The sequence below is a fragment of the Aphidius gifuensis genome, linkage group LG4, assembly GCF_014905175.1.
Source record: "Aphidius gifuensis isolate YNYX2018 linkage group LG4, ASM1490517v1, whole genome shotgun sequence".
Classification (NCBI taxonomy): Eukaryota; Metazoa; Arthropoda; class Insecta; order Hymenoptera; family Braconidae; genus Aphidius; species Aphidius gifuensis.
The window spans coordinates 22,075,826-22,092,530 of record NC_057791.1 but is presented as its reverse complement, the minus strand read 5'-3'; the positions used below and the strand labels follow the sequence as shown (position 1 = coordinate 22,092,530).

At 24.9% G+C, this 16,705-nt stretch overlaps 3 protein-coding genes across 3 annotated transcripts; all 3 read left to right on the top strand.

Moving 5' to 3' along the window:
* The first annotated feature begins 1,139 nt into the window (after window positions 1-1,139).
* Window positions 1,140-7,716, top strand: LOC122855697 (fibrinogen-binding protein-like). The gene is given in 6 exon segments (XM_044157247.1): window positions 1,140-1,311; window positions 1,550-1,838; window positions 1,935-2,197; window positions 2,270-2,886; window positions 2,888-6,242; window positions 6,336-7,716. Coding segments are annotated over 6 exon segments (5,709 nt in total). The 5' UTR covers window positions 1,140-1,259; the 3' UTR covers window positions 7,469-7,716.
* Window positions 7,717-8,186: 470 nt separating this feature from the next.
* LOC122855695 lies at window positions 8,187-8,993 on the top strand. Its single transcript, XM_044157245.1, has 2 exons — window positions 8,187-8,501; window positions 8,574-8,993. Exons 1-2 carry the CDS (start codon window positions 8,221-8,223, stop codon window positions 8,929-8,931), a joined length of 639 nt encoding a protein of 212 aa, XP_044013180.1. The 5' UTR covers window positions 8,187-8,220; the 3' UTR covers window positions 8,932-8,993.
* Window positions 8,994-9,127: 134 nt separating this feature from the next.
* Window positions 9,128-10,616, top strand: LOC122855694. Its single transcript, XM_044157244.1, has 3 exons — window positions 9,128-9,760; window positions 9,827-9,942; window positions 10,034-10,616. Exons 1-3 carry the CDS (start codon window positions 9,584-9,586, stop codon window positions 10,389-10,391), a joined length of 651 nt encoding a protein of 216 aa, XP_044013179.1. The 5' UTR covers window positions 9,128-9,583; the 3' UTR covers window positions 10,392-10,616.
* Window positions 10,617-16,705: the final 6,089 nt, after the last annotated feature.

Below are 16,705 nucleotides of genomic sequence, written 5' to 3'. Positions count from 1 at the left end.
AAAAATAAATATGCCAATTTGAAAATTAATAAATAAATTGTCCAAATACATCAATATATTTTTTGAACTTGATATTTTTTTTTTTTTTAATTTCACAAACTCAATGTACAGATTTGATAATTGCTAATGTCAAATTTTATCATTTTTTTTTTTTTCTCTGACAATTTTATTATTGACATTTAATTTGATGAAAATACAAGATTAATCATGTTAAAAAAATCGGTAACATGCCATTGAAAATAAATAAATAAAAAATGATTTCATTAATTATAATTTTAGTTAATGTTTAGTTTTCTTTAATAAACATAATTTGTCATAACAATTTTTCATTTAAACAAAAATCATAAATTAATTATCATCTTTATTTTTTAAAAATCATTAAAAACTATTTTCAACATTGTCTAGGCATTGCCATGATCAAAAAAATAAACTCTAAATAATCAACGAAAATATAAATATTTCTAAACAATTTAAACAACAATATTTATTGAATTTTATTTTTTAAAATTAAGGCAAGAAAAGTAACAGAATCCCCAAGCATATAATCAAAATAAAATTCATATTTACAAATGCTTAAAAGTAAATTTAAAAAAAAAATAAAATAAATATTTCTACTCCTCTTAATCGTTCTCCATCATGATCAAGCAGACATTTTTATTTGGCCAACAGAGAGAATCACACTTGTTGCCGGATAATAATAACATTCATAAAAAAAAAACACAATGATAAAATAAAAAAAAAAAAAAAGCGCGCAAAACTACTTTATTGACCGAGTAAAAACATACATGTACAATAACTTCATACACAATTATTATCATCATTATTATTATAATTTGTGTATAAATTTTTTACTTGCATTTTTATACACCGTGTGATCAAAGCCGCATCATTGACAATCAATTTAAAAGGTAAGCAAATTTGAGTAAATTGTTAATTAATTAATCATTTAGTTTGCAAATAATCTACAAAGCTTTGTTGGTGCGTTGCTGCATAATTCCATCCCATTTGTCCTTGGAAAACAACAAGCGCGCGGGAGTGAAAGAAAATTGATGAGATAAATTTTTTTTTTTTTTTTTGTGGTGCCTAACCGTTAATATTTAGTTGATTCACCATTTTTTTTTTTTCACCCGGCAACACGTGTTTCTCGCATTTTCTACGTATTAATTATTAAACATTTATAATTATTGTGAACAAAATAATAAATATTTATTTAATTTAATTTTATAAAAATTAACGACAATATATTGTTGTCTTGAATAATGCAATCATTGAAAGATATTGAAGAAGAGAAATCTGATGCCAAAACTGTTGGTGAGTTGGTCTTTTTATTTTGTTGGAAAAAAAAAAGACTTGAACGGTTTTATGTTGCTAGAAATTATAATAAACATTTGTCTGTTTTTTTTTTTTATTTTTATGAGTAATCAAGCTTTGTAATTATTGTACCTATTAACAAATGTTTATATTAACATCAGTGTCCAGCTGATGATGATGATAACAATAATAATTTATCAGTTGAAAATTAATGTTTTATTTTGTTGAAATTTATCAGTTCGTAGACCATTACGAGGAACAAAAATGTCATCAGTAACTGATTCACCATTAAGAAGAAGTACAAGAAGTACAAGACGTCAACCAGCAGAATCATCACCAGAATCAATTGTAAGTGAATTATCTGGTCCAGCAACAAAGACTCGTTCACTTAGACCAAGAAATCCATCAATAACATCAGATATTAGTGAAATTGGTGATGATGTTATTGGTGAAAGTAAAAGAATTACACGTAGAAGTTCAGCAGCAATAACAGTATGTCCAGATACACCACCAAAAACCAGACTCAGGTTAATACATAATTAAAATAAAATAAAATGTTGATAATATTTTTGTTTTTTAAATTTTCATATTTAATTATTAAACTTGTCATGTTATTTATTTAGACGAGGTGTCAGAGCTGGTTCTGAGACACAAACAATGTCACCATCTGTACGAACAAGAAACACCAGAGCTGGATCAGTTGATGATCAAAGAAATGACACATTAAGAACATTAGAATTACCTGGATCAAATAGTGGTACACCAATTAAAACACGTACAAGACGTGCATCAGTACAACCAAGTGAACCATCTGTTATTGAAGAGCCAAGAATTATCACCAGAGGTAGACGTAAAATTGTCAATGACACTGACAGTAATGCATCTGGTGAGTTTAATTAATACTTGAAAAATATATAATATTGTTTATTAATTTATAAAATTTATTTTTATTTTATAGATATAACTGAATTGGAAACAATAGAAAAGAAAAAATTAGATACTGTTGATGAGGGAATTTGTGGTCAACTAACAATACAGTTAAAAAAAATTGATGAAATTGAACCATTAAAATCAATATCACGTCAAACAACTGTAGAAACTAATAATGATGATGATGAAGAAGTAGAATCTATAAATAAATCAAATAGTCGTGAATCATTAAATAATAATGATGATAATAATAAAAACAGCTCATCAAATGTCATTGATGCATCACAAAAATTAGAACCAACTGAAGATGAAAAAAAAGAGTCCAATGAACCTTCAAGTGCCTCTGATAATAACCTAAACACATCACCAGACACATTAAAAACTGATGATGCATCAAGAACATCAATTGGTAGAAAATCTTTAAATAAAATTGATGATTGTTTAAATACGTCATCAGTCAAATTAGAAGACGATGATGATGCTTCAAAAACATCAAGTGTTAGTAGAAAATCTTTAAATAAAATTGATGATTGTATAATCGAATCATCAGTCAAGCTGGAAGAGGATGATTCATCAAGGAAATCAATTAGTAGAAAATCATTGAATAAAGTTGATGATAGTTCAGATGATTTATTAAAATCATAATGGTAATTTAAATAGCTCACGTAAATCATTGTCAGCAGTTGAAGATAACGTGTTAGATTCAGCACAAAAAGTACTGGAATCAATTGAAGATGAAAAAGATGAAAGTGATGAATTATTGATGAAACCTGTTGATCATTTGAACAGATCAAGTACTCCATTAATTCCACTTGAAGCTGATGAAGAAGTTTTACCAAAATCAAGTGATAGAAAATCTTTAAGTAAATCTGACAGTTTTAATAATTCACGTAAATCATTTATCACATTGGATGATGATGATGATAATGATAATTTAGATTCTCTAAAAGATTCAACATGTAGAAAATCATTGAATAAAAATGATGATAATTCAACTGAAACATCTGTACTTACAGTGCAAGTTACTCCAGAATTATCAAGAAAATCAATTGATAGAAAATCGTTAAATAAAACTGAAGATAATTTAAATAGTTCACGTAAATCATTGGCTACATCTGAGTCAAATGATTTAAATTCATCACAAAAATTATTAGAGGCAGAAAAAAATTCTGATAATGAAAATAATTCATGTAAATTATCATTTGAAATGGATACAGATAAAAATGATGTTTTAGAAACTTCACAAAATTCATTTAAATTAGTTGATGATGATGATAATAAAGATAAATCTGAAAAACCAGTTGATCATGATGATGACGTTGATGCACCATTAGAAAATGAAAATAATAATGATGATGAAGATGAACTTGATAAAACACTTATTATTGAATTACCAGAAAAATGTGAGGATGTATTAGAGAAATCAAATGAATCAATGAGTCGTAAATCATTTGGCAACAATGAAAATATTGTTAATAATCAACAAGATTACTTTGAAGAACCAATGGAAGTTGATGAGAGTCATTCAGTTAGTTTATCACTTGATACATCAACTAAATTAGTAAAAAGTACACCAATTAAAACACCAGCTAAAAGTCAAAGACATTCAATGATTGATGATGTTTGCTCAACAACTAAATCACCTAAAAATACACCAACAAAGACACCAGCTAAAAATGAAAAAAGTTTATTAGCTGATGAAGCTGAAACATCCTTAATTAAATCAGTAAAAAATACACCATCAAAGACACCAGCTAAAGATGAAAAAGATTCATCAGCTGATGAAGCTGACACTACAATAGTTAAATCAGTTACAAATACACCAATAAAGACACCAGCTAAAAGTCAAAGAAATTCATTGATTGATGAAGTTTGTTCAACAACTAAATCAGCTAAAAATACACCATCAAAAACACCAGCTAAAAATGAAAAAAGTTTATTAGCTGATGAAGCTGATACATCAATAATTAAATCAGCAAAAAATACACCATCAAAGTCACCAGCTAAGGGTGAAAAAAATTTATTGACTGATGTCACTGATAAATCAGCAAAAAATACGCCATCAAAGACACCAGCTAAGGGTGAAAAAAATTTATTGACCAATGTCACTGATAAATCAGCAAAAAATACACCATCAAAGACACCAGCTAAGGGTGAAAAAAATTTATTGACTAATGTCACTGATAAATTAGCAAAAAATACACCAATAAAAACACCAATTAAAGTTCAAAGAAATCCATTGTATTGTCCACTTGATTTATCACCAAAATCAGCAAAAAATACACCAATACAACCACCAGTTGAAAGTGAAAATAGTTTATTGAATGATACAGTTGCAACTTCATCAAAAACTCCAAATAAAACACCAGCTAAAAATCGTAAAAGTTTACTTAGTGAGGCACTGAAATCTTCACAAAAATCTATGAATGATTCAATCAATAAATCAATAAAATTATCAGAAAATGATGATAAAATTAAAGAAAATGATAAATCAAAAATTGTCAATTTGGATTCAGATTCAAATAGTCAAAATTCAGATAGTGATGAAGATGTTCATGTTGTACAAGCATTTGTGTATAGTGATGATAATGATGAAGGTCAAGACGATGCTGAAAATGAAAATGATGATGATGATGACGATGATGATGATAATAAAGAAGAAGAGGAAGACAGTGATGACAAAGATGACGAAGAGGAAGAAAAGAAAATTAATGGTGATAATGAGGATGATGATGATGATGATGATGAAGAAGATGAAGACGTCGATGTTGAAATTAATGATACTGATGATGATGATGATGAAGATGAAGATGAAAATTCCAGTATCAATTCTGATATTGCAAAAGAATATAATTTCAATGGTAACACATCATTAAAATATTCAGATGATGATGTACCAGCTGATAGTTGTCTTGCTAGTGAAGATGATGAGGATGCATCAGATTCCGATGATGATGGCAGTGATTTAGCTGATTTTGTTGTTGATGATGATGATGATGATGATTCTGACGAAGAAGAAGAGGAGGATGATGATTCTAATAATGACGACGATGATGACAGTGATGAAGATTCAAATGAGTATTGCCGTGTACGCAAGCCTTCAACAATTATTATCGAAGGATTTGATGATGATGAGGAAGAAGAAAATTCAGGCGTTATTATTGAAGAAATTAACGATGAAGATGAGTCACTTGATAAAACAACAAGTGATAAAGAAGACGATAAAAAAGAAAATGAATCAATCAATTTAAATGAATCTAAAAATAAAAAATTCAATCGTATAATATCATCTGTTGATAGTTCAACACCAAAATCTGAATCAAATAAAAAAACTACATCAGAATCTGATTTACCACCACCAACATCAATGAAAAAAATGAAATTAAATTGTTCATTGGGTAATAATAAAAATGTTCCACATGTTGATACACCACGTCCAAAAATTGAATCAAATAAAATGTTTAATTTATCAAATGATAGTTTAAAATCAAATACAGAAAATAAGAGTTTTGCAACTCCATCAAATGAATCATTTGGTTCTACAAAAAAATCAAAACAACCTGTTGATTTATCAGCAAAAAAAAATACACCAGGTCCATTGTCATCTAAAAAAACTAATAAAACTATTGATTTATCAAGTTCTGTATCTGGTGTTGATTCACCAAGTTTATCATCAAAAAAATTATTGACATTTGAACAAACACCAAATAAAACAAGTTCAAGTGTAACATCATCATCTGGAGTTGATTCACCACTTCCTGCATCAACAAAAAAATCAGCAAAACTTGCTAAAACACCTAAAATGATGAGTATAAGTATCAGTTCATCATCTGATATTAGCACACCTGAATCATCATCAAAAAAATTACCAGTATCATTGAAAACACCAAAAACCACAAGCATCAGTGTCAGTTCATCATCTGATGTTGATACACCTGGACCGTTATCATCAAAAAAATTAATGAAAAATGCACAATTATCAAAAATGATTACTGAAAGTGGTGACAGTTCATCCGGTGTTGATACACCTCGTCCAGCATCATCTAAAAAAACAAAGAAAATTACTGATTCATCATCGTATTGATACACCAGTGGTGACAGTTCATCCGGTGTTGATACACCTCGTCCAGCATCATCTAAAAAAACAAAGAAAATTACTGATTCATCATCGTCATCTGAACTTGAATCAACTGATATTGATACACCAGATAAAAAATTAAAAAATAAATTAAATACACCAAAAGATTCAGCTAAAAAAACTAATGAAAGTTTTAAAGAACCAAAAACACCAAAAAATCTTCTTCAAAAGACGTTAACAACAAATATTGAAAAATCAAAAACACCAAGTGCATTGAACAACACATTTATGCCAGGTGCAACAGAATCACCAGATTTTAGAACATTGATGAAAGATAAATTAAATGACACAATGCCAGCAATAAAAATACAAGCAACCAAACGTCTAAGTGCAGCATCAGATAATAAAAATGTTGAAAATAAAAAAAGAAAACTTTCTCTACCAGTTGAAACAGAAGATGTTGATACTAGTATTGATGAAGAACAAGTATTTTCAAAAGCATGCAAGCAAATTGAAGAAGTAATTCAAAAACAAAAACAAATGCAAAATAAAATTGATGTTGATGATGATAAACCAGAATGTGTTAGTCTATCCAAAGCACGTCAAGATAATGAAGAAGCTATGAAAAAACAAGCTGAAAGTATTCAAGCAAATAAGGAAAATAATAAAAAGAAAAATAAAAATAAAAATAAGAAAAATAAATCAAATAATACAAATGTTGTTGTTGAAGTCAAGAAAAATTCAATTGATGAATCAAAAGAACATGTTAATAATGTTAATAATGTCAAAACTGGAATAAAACGTTTAGCTGATGACTTCTTGGACAGTTTATCAGATGAAAAACCAATGAAGAAGAAGCCAAAAATTATGCCATCACGTACCATGTTTGATTCACCATCAAAAATACCTAAAAATATGTTAATTGAAGATTATGTGCCATTAGAAACAACAACATTTGGTAGTACAACACAATTTACTGTTGTTAATTTAAAGAAAAAGAAATCATTAAAAAATAAAAAAAATAGTGAATTAAATTTCCGTGAACGTATGCTCAAAAGAAATCCACGTCAGCCAATATCAGCATATTTGATGTACAATCAAAAACTCAAAGCACAACAACAACAACAACAACGACAAAAATTTAATTAAACAAAAAAATTAAAAAAATCATATTTCTAGATGTTAGATTAACACGTTTCGTTTACTTAACTTTTTTTTTTTTTTTACATTCTGATTATTATTAGTCATCGTTTCCATCATGTGATGCTTCTTCACTTTTTTTTTTTTTTTTTTTCGTTATATTTTTTTTTTTAAACATACTCCGACACGTTTAGATAATATTTTTATTATCAAACGTTTATTATTATTACTTGATGTTTTTTCCAAATTCTTGGGGAAAAATATTTGTACTGTTTTTTTTTCATTCCTATGAATTGTTTTTTTTTCTGTTAATAAATGTAAAATTAAATTAAAATTAATTTTTATTATCTGTATGAGTTAAAAAAAAAAATCAATAAACTACACTTTTTTTTTTTTTATTAGTGTTGATCTATTGAGCAAAATGTTAATTTTTTTGTCAATATTATGAAAATAAATATAATTTAAGAAAAATTAAATTAACACTTGTGTTATTATTTGATTTATGACTTATTGAAAAATTAATTTTAACTTGTTTTATTAATTTTTATTATTATCTTAAATGATTGATTAATTTTTGTTTTTAAAATAATAATTTTTTAAAAATAATTTCTCTTTGTTTATTATTATATTGCTAATTACTTTGAAAATGAAAACAATTGTATATTTCCAGTGTTTATATTACTTGAATTTTGTAAGTATAAAATGAAATTTTAATATCATTTAATCATCATAATACTAACAAGTTGAGATAAATATAAAAAATGATGTATTTTAATTATTTTGTAGTTGCATTAATTTCCATTATTGTTAAAATAAATGGACATGGAATGATGGTAGATCCACCATTTCGTGGTAATGCTTGGCGCCATGGATTTTCAACACCAACAAATTACGATGAAACTGAAGTTTTTTGTGGTGGTGTTGGAGTACAGTACCAGCAAAATAAAGGAAAATGTGGTCCATGTGGTGATGATTATTCTCAAAAACAACCAAGAAGTAATGAAAATGGTGGACATTATGGAACCGGTGTTATTGTTCGAACGTTAGTATCTATTTTTTCTTTCATTATTAATTTATAATCTTGTATTAATATATTTTTTTTTCGATCATACAGATACAAAGCCAACACAGTGATACCAGTTGATATACATTTTGCCACAGCACATTTAGGATATTTTGAATTTTCCTTGTGTCAATTGATAAATAATGAGCCTGAAACTGAAGAATGTTTTGAAGAATTATATCTTGCTTCTGGTGAACGTAGATATCCTGTTACAAGTAATTCACATGATAAAAATTATACTGCCAGTGTTGTTTTACCAAAAAATTTAATTTGCAATCATTGTTCATTGAGATGGCATTATAGAGCTGGTAATAATTGGGGAATGTGTGATGATGGAGTTGGTAAAATGGGATGTGGTAATCAAGAAACATATCGTAATTGTGCAGATGTAAAAATTATCAGTGCTTAACAAAAAAAATAAACAATTCTTTGAAAATTGATAATAATAAAATAAATATACTTTCCAATTATTAATTTGTTTTATTTATTTATAAAAATTATGATGCAATTGAATGACACGAGCCGAGGTTTTGTTTTATCTTTAACTAGAAAATAAAAAAAAAATTACAATCAATTGGCTTATGAAATAATTATCATTTAATTTTATCAGTATGTAATATATTTGTTGCATTCCAATAAATCAAAATACGATTAAATTGTTCATCATATTAAATAACAACAAAGTATAACATGATTAATTTTTAAATATAAAAAGTTTTCATCTTTTAATTAACTCAAAAAAAAAAAACAGTTGATATTATCAAGGCAAAAAATGGCAAAGGAAGTGATTTGTCATAAAGTATATTTTCCATTGTCAAGATCTTATCAATGACGATTGTATTTATCACAAGAAATTCATTGTCAACAAAGAAATATATTTGTCAAAATTCTTACAATCAAGTTTATCATTTACACAAAAAATAAAATGATTAAAATCAGATAAAATATATTTTTTTATCAACACTATCAGCTATATAAAATGAATTGTTTTCTAAAATATTGTCTATTGATTTATCATCAAGTACACGACTCAAAACAATTTTCAAACATAATTAATTATAATGAAAAAAAAGTTGATAAATTATTTAATTTATTCATTAGTTGTTATATTAAATATATCATATATTTATTGTCATGGAATGCTCATGGATCCTGTTAATCGTGGAAGTGCATGGAGACTGGGATTTAATACACCTGTAAATTATGATGACAATGCCAATTATTGTGGTGGTGCAAATGTAATTAATTAATTAATTTTTTTTATAATTTGATAAAGTTTAATATATTTTTTTTCTAAATAAAAGATTCATCACAGTGTTAATCATGGTAAATGTGGTGCTTGTGGTGATGATTATCGTGATTCAGTACCAAGAAAAAATGAAAATGGTGGATACTATGGAACTGGTGTTATTGTTAAAAAGTAATTAATTAATTAATTATATATAAAATATTTATAGGTAATAAATCATTGTGTTTTTTTTTATAAATAATTTTTTAATTTGTTATTTCAGTTATACAGAAGGACAAGAATTTATTGCAACTGTAAAAATAACAGCAAATCATCGTGGTTATTTTGAATTTTCAATTTGTTCTCTTGATGATATTAATGTCATTGAGAATGATGAATGCTTTGATAATCATCCAGTTGAAACAATTGATGGTAATTTACAATGGAAACTTCCAACAAATGAAAGTCGTGAATTTGATATTGGATTAGTATTACCAGCTGGTTTAACTTGTCAACATTGTTCCTTGAGATGGAATTATGTAACTGCCAATTCGTGGGGTATATGTAAAAATCAAACTGGAGCTGTTGGTTGTGGTCCACAAGAAACGTTTCGTACTTGTTCAGATATTAAAATATTATAATTAATAATTATATTATTATTGTTTTTTTTTTACGTTTTAAATTTAATAAATTTAATATTTATCTTTTTTATTATCATTTAATTAAACTATAGATATTTTTAAATATTTGATTTGAAATATATTAATTTAATCTCGACATTTTTATCATTAATTTAACATATATTTCAATAATGACAATAAATTAATTCGAGAAATAAAACCAAGTCACAAAGAAAGATAAGAAAATTTTAAAAAGTTTTTTTTTTTTTATTATTATTTCAACTCCAGCTGTTTTAAATTCAAGATAAGAAACTAAAAATATATATATACGTTTAATATTATGAATTTTAAAATGACAATGAAATTTGCGTTTGTAAATTTTTTTTTACTTCTCATTTAGGTAAATTTTTTTATTCTTCATTTAGGCAAATTATCCGTGCAATTTTTTTTTTGTTATTTTCAATCAAACTTATTTTATTTCCTGTTTAATAGAAAAAAAAAGAAAAAAAGAATTTAAAATTCTAGATAATCAATACTTGTGGGATATTTATTTTTTTTATTTTGATTGATATTTTAAAATTATTTAGATTTCTATGTGATGCATTTATGTCAGTGGCAGGTATTGCATCAATTCCATAACTATTTCGACAGATAAATCCTGATTTCCAATTTGATGAATCCGCAAACATCCGTAAGAGTCTCTCGAGAGTACCAACAATTTAACAATTTCCAACATCAAAAATTTCATATACATACATATGTTCAATATATCATCAACAGTAGCCGAGTCAAAAATGATTTTTAAATGAAAATAATAATGGTAATAATATTTGTTGATTGACTTTATAATTGCAAGCTGATTAAATAAAAAAAAATTATAAAGAAAAGTAAAACAAATATCAAGTAATCATCAAATATTTTTTTGACTAAAAAAAAGGTGAAAAACAAACAAGTAGAATTTTTAAATAATTAGTAAAAAATTTAAAACTAATAATATAAATTTTTTAATGTTGTATACGTATAAAAATAACTGTCTTATTTTCTTTGAAAAAAATTTTAATTTTCCTTTTCATACACGATTTATGTAAATGAAAATAAAAGTAATATAAATTTAATATTCTCATATTCAAGATTTTTATTTTTCAAAAAATAAATACTATTATTTATTCAATATGAAGATACAAAATAAATTAAATATTCCAAGTTGCTATTTGCTAAGTAAATAAACATAGTCAAATAATATTAAACTACCAAATTTTACATGAATATAAATAACATTTTTTATTACAGCAAAGTACAATAAACCCAGTTACAAAATAAATTAAAAAAACTGTCAATTTATTGTATTTAAAAAACTGCAAATTAAATTAACTAAAACAATTAAAAAAAAAAACAAATAAATAAACATTCAAATAAAAAAGAAAAATAATGAAAGTTAAATGTTTTAGTTATTCAATAATAATTCAGTAACAATTCAAGTGAACAAGTTGATAAGTATAAAACATTAAAGTAAAAGTGTCGAATATGATAAGATGACAAGTTTAAAAATACAACCGACAAAGTGAACTTTGCTGAGTATATATAAGATTTCCGGTTGGCTTGAATTAACCAAGTCAAGAATTTCAAATTTTCAACGAACCTTGCAGTATTTAACTTCCGGTAAATTGTAAAAACCAGACGTTATAATTTTAGAGTCCCTATGTATGCCTCTTGTCCCCTGTCCCATTAAAACTTGGTCCTCTTTTACCTCTCCCCAATTTTGGCACAAACCCCCCTTAGGCTATTTCGTTAAGCGTGAAATTTTCGATATGCCCAAGCCCACCCTAATTGCAATTAACGGTAATTCCGTTTTACTCAGCCTAACCAGCCTCCTCTCCTCATTCACCTCATCCACCTCATCAGCAACCTCCCCTTATCTACATTGCCGTAACTAAATTACGAAGGATAGTTTATCGATCGATAAAACGACAGACACACAACTTTATATATGTATATATATTTACCCTCTTTCTCTATCCACCTCATTCTACACTTGAACGATTTTGGCATCAGTTTATAACGGAAACTCGTAAATTGTTCATGCACATATAAAAAATTTATAATAATAATAAATTTTAAAAAATAGTTAACTTACAAAAACCGATCATCACTGGCCTCCTGGCGTATTTCCATATAATCGATTTTTTTTTTTATTTTGTAAAAATCATTATTCAATTTTTTTTTTTTTTTTTTTTTTAATTTTATATATTATAGTTTTTTTTTTTTTTTTTTTTGAAAAATAATGAAATTCTTTATCGAGTCAGGTGTTGAAAATTTTTCATTTCTTGAAAGAAAAATTGCTGGGATATTTAAAAAAATTTAAAAAAAAAAATTTTTTTTTTTTTAAATTTACATACTTGGGTAATTTTTTAAAGTTTATTTATTGGAAAAAAAAAATTATAATTTTGTTGTTAATTTGAATGAATTAACAATTATTTGAAAAATAAAAATTTTTTAATTCTATTGGGTTACTGCCAAATGGCCTCTTTGATCATTGAATATATAGAAAAAAATTTTTTCTATCAACATTTGGTTTTGATGTATAATCTATATTTTTATATATTGAATATATTTTTTTTTTTTAAATAATATATATTCAGCATGAATGGATTTAACAAAAATAAATAAATAAAAATCTGGTCAAAAGTTTTTTTTTTTTTGACAGGAAGCCCGATTGAAAGTTCAACTTTTTCATAAAAGTTTTTTGTTGCTTATACAATATTTTATATGAAAAGAAAAAAATTAGTTTATCGCAATGTAAAAGTATTTTTTTTTTCCATATTTTCTACATTGAAATGCAGAAAAAAAAAAAAAACACCTGGCTGTGTATCAAATAGATATTCATGATGATTATTATTTATGATAAAAAAAATTGAATGAAAATTTGAACGACGGAATAAATATTGATAGAAAAAATATGAATGAAAAATAAAAAAAAAACAGGTATTTATTACGAGAGTCATTTAAAGTTTATACAATTTAATTGAGCTAAATGTAATTGCTCAATAAATGTTCTATTTACTATCGTTTAAAAATTATATTAATCAAAAAAAAATAATTACTATCTTTGAATTTTTATATCGTTGAGATTATTTTGTAATATTATTATGATAAATGGATATATATATGAATCAATTTTATTTTTTAAATAATTTTTTTTTAATCAGAGAGTGTAACATCCGGAGAATCAGGAAGAAGTGGTAATGGGAATGTCGGTCAGTGGGGCCTTTCCTCCTCTTTTCAAGAATCGTTGGAGCAAGTTTACCTCGGCCTCCAACGGTCTCTCACCTCACCTCTTAACACTTTTTTTTTTAAATAAATTTTTTTTTTTTATTTTATATATACTTAATTCTTTCATTTTTATTATCATTTTTATTTATTTTTACATTTTTTATCAGGCTACTTCTATCTTCATGTTTCTTTCCCTTTTTGACTTGAATGAAACCACCTCACAGGAATTCCGGACCTTTATTATTGTTATTATTATCATTATTATTATTATTTTTATTTTAAATTAAAAACTCTGCTTTTTTCTCTACCAATTTTTTGTTGCTTTAGTTTTTTGTAAAGTGTAATAAATTAGAAGTAATATAAAACAAAAAAATAATAATTTTTTTGTTTTTTTTTTCATAAATGATTTATCAATCTATAAAGTATCTCAACAAATAATAAATACACAATAATAATATTTTTAACTCAACAGAATTTCGTTGATATAAGTATGTATAGAAAAAAAAATTTCGAAAACAAAAAAAAAATTGTATTGCTAAAAGTTTTTTATAGCTTTCAAAAAGTTTTTACCCACAGAGTTTTCAAAGCGACTTTCATTATGGAAAAATAATGAACGAAAAAAAAAAAAGAAATAAAAAACAATAATAATAATAAAAACTAAAAAGAATAAAAATCATGAAAAAGTATATTAAAAAAAAAAAAATATGTTAGAAGCTTTACAAGATATGCATTGAAAATAAAATAGCGAGAAAATTATTTCGTATAGAAATTTATAAAAATTTAAAAAAAAAATGCTAATTGTTTAAATGAATTTTAGAGTAAAATATTGATTTAATAATATTGGGTTTTTAATTTAATAAAAAAATTAAACACTTGGTTATTTTATGTGTAAATTGTAAAATAAATAATTACGAGGGAAAATAAATGTGAATTTTTAAAAATAACGAGAAAATAACTAAATAAGACAATTTAAAAAAATCCATTTAATTATTTAATTATTCAATTGTTTTAAAATGATAAATTTCAAGTAAAACTAACAGACATACATGTACATTTGATAATTGAATAACGAAGAACAATTATTATTGAATAATAAATTTAGTGTAAAAAAAAAACTGGAATATTGCTTGCCGCAGCATCAATTGAAGCGTCAAATCACTAATTACACTCTGAACAATTTAAATTTTAATTAAATAATATATTTTATGAATATCCTGATAATTGAATTGTAATTTTATCTGATAGTATTATTCTCATTTACTAAGTTTTGTGAATAATTGTGATATAGAAATTGCAAAAACGTGCTGTGTGTGCAGAATACATAATTTAACTATTAAAAGTAGACAGACATTTAAAGATAAAAAAACAAAATATATATGAATTTTATAACCTCCTCATTATTATTATTAATTTATAATATATTAATATGCATTTTTTAGTTATTATAATGTACTTTTAAATATATTAAATATTTATAATTTTTAATTAACCCCAAGCGGCAACCTGAGTTGCCTGAGGGCTGAGTTTCAACCTGAATTATCAAAACAATCAAAGTAGTAATTAAGGATGTTTGGACCTCATTAAATGTAGTCCACATATTTATTAAATACACACATCCTAAATCTATATTGTCCTTACAAACCCCATCTCATCACAGCTATCTCTTTTGACACGTTCGTTTAGAGCATCATTATAATTTCGTCGCAAGAATTTGCACAATGCACTCAATTTCTGTATTGTATCATCATCACCAACATTAAATACAGATTAATTATTTACAAAAATTTGTATTATATAATAACATGATTTGATATTTTTAAATATAACAATAAAAAATTGTATTGTGGTTATTTTTACAGTGTATTACTTAGTTTATTCATTTGGTTTTTATTTTAATTTAAAAAAAAAAAATGTAGCTCCAGTTAATTTAAGATCTTGGATACAGTGAAAATAATTTTTTTTTTTAATATTTGATTCATTATAAGGATATGATCGATTATGAATAATTAAAATAAATTAAAAATTAATATGATTAGTAAAAATGAATGACATATAATTGTAGAATAATTGATTTAAATTTAATTTTAAATTTTTTAAGTCAATTTTTTGGGAGAAACGAATATTTAAAATAAAGAAAAAATGAAATAATAAATTTTATTTCATATTCTTGTTTTATATATATATTCCACCTCACTAAATAATTTATTTTTCATTTTTTTTATTTTTCAACCTCAATCCTTTTTATCTCATTTTATTTTCTTTTTCATCTTATTCTTTATTTTATTTTTTTAACATTTCCCTTTTTTTATATTATTTATATATCATATGTATTTTTTTATACATATAATTTTTTTTTTGTGTTTGTTATTTTTGGCTTGGTCTTTATCTTTTTCTTCTTCTCGAATTCCGTAGCCATTTGATTTTGTAGCTTTGGCACCAGTTCTCAAGGGTGAACTTAATCGAACGTGAAATCGCGTGTGGTCCCCGTCTCCCACAGGAATATGCTGTGCAAAAAAAAAATGCCAATATTATCCTTTCAAAAATTGGCAAAAATTCAAATAATAAAAACTAATTGATAATAATTATATATTTCAATGTTTTATTTACACAAACAAATCTTGAGCAATAAAAAATTCAATTTTTAAAATTTTTTTTCATTCAATTTACGAAAAATATGAGTATCAAGTTCCAAAAAAATTTTTTCTTAAATAATTTATATTTATTATTAATTAATAATGTTAAAAACTCGATGATTTTTGTCTTGCATGATTTTTCTAACGAGTTTTTCTAAAGTAATCTTTAGATATTTCTTAGCACTTTCTCCACTTTTTTTTTGGTAAAATAAATTTCTTTATAAATTCATCAAAAATTCCTCAGTAATTGAAACTTTCAGTGATTTTACGTATATATTTTCTTTACCAAGAGTAAGTTTGGATGAAATTTTTTTCATAAACTATATTAAATTATTCCCAAATCATTCAGCCAAATGAAGCGACTTCATAAAGTTTTACAAACTTTGTTTTTAATATAGAGCTAACTTGAATAATTTAAATAATATGTATTTC